Source organism: Miniopterus natalensis, chromosome 9 (genome assembly GCF_054644295.1).
Source record: "Miniopterus natalensis isolate mMinNat1 chromosome 9, mMinNat1.hap1, whole genome shotgun sequence".
NCBI classification, from domain to species: domain Eukaryota; kingdom Metazoa; phylum Chordata; class Mammalia; order Chiroptera; family Miniopteridae; genus Miniopterus; species Miniopterus natalensis.
The window spans coordinates 17504974-17512422 of NC_142089.1; the positions used below are offsets into that span (position 1 = coordinate 17504974).

General features: G+C 57.6%; 1 protein-coding gene across 1 annotated transcript; it reads left to right on the top strand.

The window, feature by feature from the left end:
- Positions 1–814: 814 nt before the first annotated feature.
- HCRTR1 (hypocretin receptor 1) lies at positions 815–7449 on the top strand. The gene is made up of 7 exons (XM_016219701.2): positions 815–1132; positions 1346–1524; positions 2084–2327; positions 2676–2791; positions 4258–4490; positions 5490–5611; positions 7240–7449. The coding sequence occupies exons 1-7, from the start codon at positions 934–936 to the stop codon at positions 7428–7430; spliced, it is 1284 nt and encodes a 427-aa protein (XP_016075187.1). The 5' UTR covers positions 815–933; the 3' UTR covers positions 7431–7449.

The window sequence follows — 7449 nt, forward strand, 5'->3', positions numbered from 1 at the left end:
CCAGGGCCCGACAACCTTCCTACACAAGTCCGGGGTCGTCCCTGCCCAGCCCGGGAGAAGGACGGGTCTGAGCCAGAGAGGAGGGGCGGGAGCGAGGCCGGATTTGTGAATGGAGGGAGCGTCGGGCGCCGGCCCCCAGCGACCCCTGGCGGCGGCGGGGCGCACCGCGGCCCCGGGGATTCAAGAGGGGCTTTCTCCCCTCTCCCCCGGAGGTCGTCAGTTCCTTCCTGCACCCCTCCCCCACCGTGTGCGTGTGCGTGTGTGTGTGTGTGTGTGTGTCCACCGGGGAGGGTCTGGCAGGTCTGGTGGGCGGGGCCTGGGTCTCTAAAGCCTCCCTTGACTCTTTCAAACATAGATTCAGGCCCGTGAACTGATTCACGGGAGAATATTTGCAATCGGATGGCTTCCTCTCTCAAATCTGTGGTGTTTGGAGGATTCAGACACACCTGGCATGGTAGCTTTGTGACCTTGAGCAAGGGACTCAACCTCTCTGATCTTCCATCTCCTCCTGTCAAAGCAGGGTTCCCTGGTGATGGGGAAGCCGGCTTCCAGCGCAAGTTTCTGGGTAAAGCGTTAGGCATGCTTTAGAGCTCAGCACTCCCCACGGCAGTCCTGTTAGGCAGGTATGGTCATTACCCCATTGAACAGATGCGGAAACCGAGGGTGAAGGGAGCCAGCTCTCTCTCCACCGTAACCCACAGCACAGAACTGCGAGAATTAAGAGGGAGTTTATATGCAAATTGCCTGGCACGCTCCCTAATGTTTCCTTTCTTCCTCGCTCCCTCCCTTCCTTCAGGAGATTTGCGGCTGGGACCCCAAAAGACGTGGGTGCAAGACTCCGGGCTCCCTGAGGGAAGTGGGCTGAGGCCCGGCCCGGCTCCCCTCACTCCTCGGAGCCCAGGATGCCCCTGGGCTGCAGAGGCTCCTGAGCTCATGGAGCCTTCGGCCACCGCAGGGACCCAGACGGGGGTCCCCACTGGCAGCGGGGAATCGTCCCCGGTGCCTCCCGACTACGAAGACGAGTTTCTCCGCTATTTGTGGCGCGATTATCTGTACCCGAAGCAATACGAGTGGGTCCTCATCGCAGCGTATGTGGCTGTGTTCCTCGTGGCACTGGTGGGCAACGCGCTGGGTAGGTCCCCAAGTCCCTGTGGTGCTGCGGGGTTCCCCGAGGGACTGGAAGGAGTCCTGGGCCTCGCTTCTCTCCCCCTCCCCCAGCCTCTACCTTGGGACGTGGGGTTGTGTGTGTGTGTGTGTGTGTGTGTGTTTGGGGGGGGGCCTTGCTGAAGAGCTAGGGGGGCGTGGCTCTGCCGCTGGCTTACCTCATTCCTGCCCGGCCCCACAGTTTGCCTGGCCGTGTGGCGGAACCACCACATGAGGACGGTCACCAACTACTTCATCGTCAACCTGTCCCTGGCGGATGTGCTGGTGACGGCCATCTGCCTGCCAGCCAGCCTGCTAGTGGACATCACTGAGTCCTGGCTCTTTGGCCACACCCTCTGCAAGGTCATCCCCTATCTACAGGTGAGCTCTGCCAGGTGACCCTCATCACCTCCTGTCACACCAAGTACAAAAACCATGGCCTTACATAAGTCTCGGTGACCCTCAGACTTGCCTTTCAGACAGGACATGTGGCTCAGTACCTGTGTGGTGTCATCCTCTACTGTCAGCAAGGGCAGGCTATCAGCCCGAAGCTGGAGGCCACAGACACAGCCCCACATACTCATACAGAGATCCCCACCCCACCCCGATCACAGCCACAGACACAGACAGCCAGCCATGTGGACACATGCACAGTCACCTCCAGGTACACGGCACACAGTGGAGGAGAGAGGCGCAAGCCCACAGTGACAGACACAATTGCATTTCTTTGCATGAGAACCCTGCTGGGCAAATGCTATATTCCCACCCCACGGGTGAGGCCCAGAGACGGTGAGTGATTTGCCCAAATCTGCGCCAGTAAGTGGTGGAGTCAGGATGTGCACTGCACCTGGCTGTCCAGTATTTCTGGGCTGAGCCCCTCACTCACTCCACACCTCTGGGTGATCCCTGAGAGGACTGACGTGGTGTCTCTACGGGGCAGGCTGTGTCTGTGTCAGTGGCAGTGCTAACCCTCAGCTTCATCGCCCTGGACCGCTGGTATGCCATCTGCCACCCGCTGTTGTTCAAGAGCACCGCCCGGCGTGCCCGTGGCTCCATCCTGGGCATCTGGGCTGTGTCGCTGGCTGTCATGGTGCCCCAGGCTGCTGTCATGGAATGCAGTAGCGTGCTGCCCGAGCTCGCCAACCGCACCCGGCTCTTCTCTGTCTGCGACGAACGCTGGGCAGGTAATGGGGTAGCCTTGTGCAGGCACTCCTGGAGGGGGCACCTTTGGGGCACATCCCCTAGGGCAGGCATCTGTCAGGGCACCCAGGGTGGGTGTCTCCTGAGAGGACATTTAGAGTAGACATCTACCGACGATACCTTCAGGGTGGCTACCTCCTCTAATATAGACATCTGCTAGGGGTCCCGCAGGATGGACACCCTCAGGTTGGGGAACTCCAGGGTCTCTCTGCCATGGTTCAAGAGCACCTGCATGGGGCCCAGCTGCTTGCTTTGGCCATAGCCAGGGCCAGGTGGCCCTGCTGAGCAGGGCAGGCTGGGGGCCCAACCTTTGCATCTCTTGGCCCCTGCAGATGACCTTTATCCCAAGATCTACCACAGTTGCTTCTTCATTGTCACCTACCTGGCCCCGCTGGGCCTCATGGCCATGGCGTATTTCCAGATCTTCCGCAAGCTCTGGGGTCGCCAGGTGAGGCCCACTCTGGTGTCACTGTCTGGACTGGGAGGGGATAGGGTACTGGTATAAGGGAGTAGACAGTCCTCTGCCTTCAGAACATGCCATCCTGGCTGCAACCAGGCAGAGGGAGGGAAGGCCCAGGGACTTTCAAACTCAAGGCCAAAAGCGCTATAGCCGACCCTGGAACTGAATAGCAACTAACACCATCCTAGTATCAGTAGCTGCCATTGATTGTACCATGCACTTCAGCTAGTCTTGGATTCTCTTAACCACCATGCATTATCCCCAACTTAATCTATGAGAAAACAGACCTAGAGAGGCAAAGCAACTTCCCCAAATCCCTCAGCCGGGGTGGGGAAGGTCAGGGACTCAATCCCAGATCGGTGGAGTCCGGTGCTCAGTTCAGCACCACAACAATGGTGCCTCCGTACTGCTTGCCAAATGGTGCGCTTTGCTCACCATGTCTTCACGACTCTCTGACTGAAGCAGCAATATAACTACTTCACAGACGTCAAGTGATGGCAACCTGGGTGCCACAGCCAACGAGTGGCAGGGCCTTTCTGGATCCAGGGCCTGCCTTCTTTCCTCTATTACAAACCGACCCACAGCAGGTTTTATGGGGGGTTTTGTGGGGGAAGGGTGGGTGCTCAGAGGCCCTCTGGCACAGCAGGACTGAGTCCTGGGCCACTGTTTGGGCAATGAGAGCATGCAGGCCACCAGCCTTTAAGTCACCTGCTCCTCACAGCCCCCAGTCAAGTGGGCAGCAGTCACTCTCCTCATCTAACAGACAGGAAAGCCAAGGCTCGGAAAAGGGAAGTGAGTTGAGCAAGGTCACATAGCCCAGGAATGGCTGAGCTGGCCCTAGACCCCAAGTTGCCTGGACTCTAGCCTCATCTCTGTTGTGGGGTGATTCAGGTATCTAGTGGTGGGAGAGGCTTCAAGGACATCTGTGGCTGCTCCAAGAGCCTGGAACTGTCATAGGCTTATGGGCACCGACCTAAGGCTGAGACCTGTACTCTGAGGCCCAGGCCATTCCATGCCGTCCACCTGCTCAGCCCTTGCCAAGGCTTCCCCACAAGCAGGCGTGGGCCAGGAGGAGGCACAACTCACCTCCACCCCACCCCCATAGATGGAGGTGGTGATCCAAGGGGGATGGATGGGCGCTGGGAGGATGTTGTCAAGGGTCCCCTGCCTCGCTGAGTTTGTTGCCTCATCTGTAATTGAGGGCCAATAATACCTTCCCCAAAGGCATGTTGGGGGTTCTCACAGAGAGCTAATGGAAAATGAAGGTAGGTCGTTCACACTCAATCCAGAGTGTTGGTCTCTATCATGAATATTAGTTTCCCTCCTATTGCAAAGGTTTGTTCCCTTTGCTCACCTCCACCTGCCCCAGAGTCCAGCCCAAAGTAGGGCCCAGCAAAAGGGACTGACCTCCCCAGGAGCTCCTCCCACCGCCGCTCTCTCTGTGTGCTGGACAGATCCCTGGCACCACCTCGGCCCTGGTGAGGAACTGGAAGCGGCCCTCAGACAGGTCCGAGGGGCCGGGGCAGGGCCTGGGCCTGGGCACAGAGCCCCCGCCTCGGGCCCGGGCCTTCCTGGCCGAGGTGAAGCAGATGCGGGCTCGGAGGAAGACAGCCAAGATGCTGATGGTGGTGCTGCTGGTCTTTGCCCTCTGCTACCTGCCCATCAGCGTCCTCAATGTTCTTAAGAGGTGAGAGCACTCAGGGACAGGTGATGGGTGAGGGGGTGGTTAGGGGGTCAGAGGAAGGAGCTCTTTCTGCTTTGGAGAAAGACCTGGCTTCACCCCAAAGCTATGGTGTGCCCTTGGGGCAGGGCATTTCTCTAAGCCTCAATCTCCACATATGTAACATGTGAATACTAACAGTCCTGGCCTCCTAGAGCTACTGTGAAAATTCTCTCATCCACTCACTCGATTGTCAGATGGTAGGGCTGGGACCACAGTGAACAGGGCACAGACAGAGTCCCTGCCTTCGTGGAGGCTACATCCAGTGGGAGAGAGAAGTAAATATCTATTATAATGCAGGCAGTGATAACTGCTCTGAAGGAAAAAAATAGGGAAAGTGGATAGAGAGTGACGGTGATGGGGGCTGGTGGGTTTTTAAATAATCTTTTTTAAAAACATAATGTGTTTTTTTAAAAAAAGGCCTCTGTGAGGAAGTGACATTTGGCAGAGAAGTGAAGGGAGGGACAAAGCCCCACAGGAGGGATAGTATGCTGAGCGGAGGGAGCACAGGGGCAGGGCAAGCGAGAGACTGCGGGGTGCAGGGAAAGAACATGGGCTATTTGAGTAAGTTCCCAGTGGGAGTTAGTGCTTGGCCACTTCCTGGCTGAGTAATCTTGGGCCTGTCACTGGACTTCTCTGAGCCTGTTTGAAAAATGGATAGTGTCTCTAGCTCATCATGTTGCTGTGAGGATGGATGAGAGCATGGATAGGGAGACCAAGGGGATCAGACAGCCAGTGGCTGAGCAGATGTGCCCTGTGCCTGTCCCTAGACCCACTATAGTCATACTCTCTGTGCTCAAGAACCCAAAACTGTGGTCAAGACCCTAGACCCAGAGGCCCAATCGGATGGAAGGGGCAGTGGGAACTCCTGTACTTTACAGCCCTGTAGCTTGAGTTCTATGAGCAACACCACATAAAGACATACATACATCTGCCCCATCTCTGACTGTCCTGCCCTGGTCCTAGGGTGTTCGGGATGTTCCACCAAGCCAGCGACCGAGAGGCCGTGTATGCCTGCTTCACCTTCTCCCACTGGCTGGTGTACGCCAACAGCGCCGCCAACCCCATCATCTACAACTTCCTCAGTGGTGAGTGGGCGAGGGAGGTGGGCGACCGAGGGCAGCAGTAGTCTCCAGGACAACAGTCTCCCCACCCCCAATCCAGACCAAATAAAGGATGGCAGGGGGGACGTGACACCTACTCCTTCCTGGGAGTCATGACTCTGCTCTGGCAACTCCCACTCAGGGAGAAGACTTAACCCCACCCAGGAGCCCTGGTCTGCATGGGAGACTGGCCACGCTCCCAACCCTGGCCAAAGAAAGCTGACCAGCATCCAGGGTCCAGTTTGGCAGGTTATGCAGACCAGGGAGTGGGTGGGAAGGGCAGCAGCTAGGCTGGCTCATCTCCACCCCTGCCAGGGGAATGCACAGCAGGACCTCCAATCAGCCTGTCTGGGCAGAGGGAACAGGCCTGTGGGAAGAGGGCCTGAGGGATGACTACATAATTGAGGCATCAGGGCTAAAGGAGGGTCACCAGCAGAGGCAGCCCAGGGCAGGGGGAGGGCTTCCCCATGCCCAGCCAGACACACTGGCAGAGGGGCCAGAATCTGGGGATCTATCCCTAGATCCACCCTCCTCCAGCACCAGGCCTCCTCTCCCCATTCTGGAAATCCAGGCCTCCCTGTCCCCCACCCCAACTGGGACTTTCTCTCAGCTGTCCCATGCTCCCCATGCCCTCCCTCTACCTCTGTTTCTGGGTGGTCATGCCCAACCCCCAGCCCAGCCCAGCAACAGTGTGAATAACCAGACTTTTGACTCAAGGCCTAAAGAACTGGTCCAGATGACTCTTCAAGCCTGGACACAAATAATCTTCAAGAAAAGGTTGAAAGGGAGCAGGGGTCAATGTTACAACCTCAGTGAGACTGAGGCTGGTCAGGTGGTCTCCAGCTCAGAGAGCAGAAGAGATGAGCGCTGCAGCAGAGGGCATGGTGCATTCCTGTTTGGCCTACATTTACTGAGCACCTACTGTGTGCTTGGCCCTCTGCTGGGCGCTGGAGAGGCCGGTGGGATGCTGAAACATGATCAAGGAGGTTTCAGTTCCAGGTAAAATCTGTTTCCCTGGTGTCCTTTGGCTGAACAAGATGGCTGTGGTAGTCCCTCCTTCCCCACTTGCTTCCCACTTAAGCAAAGGGCTTTAGCGTTAGAACCATGGCTAACTTCTAGCTGGTGACCTTGGACAAGCCTCTGTGTGTCTCATCTGTGAAGTGAGGATACAGACCCCAGTCTCTCAGGGTGCACCCGGCACAGTGCCTGGTGTGAGGGCTGCTGCTGCTGTCATTCTCATTACCATGGGACAGAGATGGGGAAAGCCTAGCTGAGCCTGAAGTCCCTCCGCCTACACACCCAGGAGGGCAGAGATGAGCTGAGGCCCCTGAGCCAGACGCCATGATTACAGGTTTAGAGCTGGGCTCAGAGCCAGAGCGCAGTCAAGGAATCAGATAAAAACTGCATTTCTCCCTGGGAACCTGCTCCGGGGCCTCCTCTGCTCTCTCCCCCTAGCAGTGATGAGGTGGCTCTGGGGCTCTCTCCATCCCAGCTCCACCTTCCCTCCCACCCCTCACAGGCAGCTTGGCTTGAGCTGCGTGGGTGTCCCTGGGCCCAAGGCCCCTTCCTGCTGCATACATCTCCTTATGGCTGTCTTCTGTCTCCCAACCAAGGCAAATTCCGGGAGCAGTTTAAAGCTGCCTTCTCCTGCTGCCTGCCTGGCCTGGGTCCCTGCAGCTCTCTGAAGGTCCCCAGTCCCCGCTCCTCTGCCAGGCACAAGTCCTTGTCCTTGCAGAGCGGATGTTCCGTCTCCAAAGTCTCCGAGCACGTGGTGCTCACCAGCGTCACCACGGTGCTGCCCTGAGTAAGTGCTACCCTGGTGG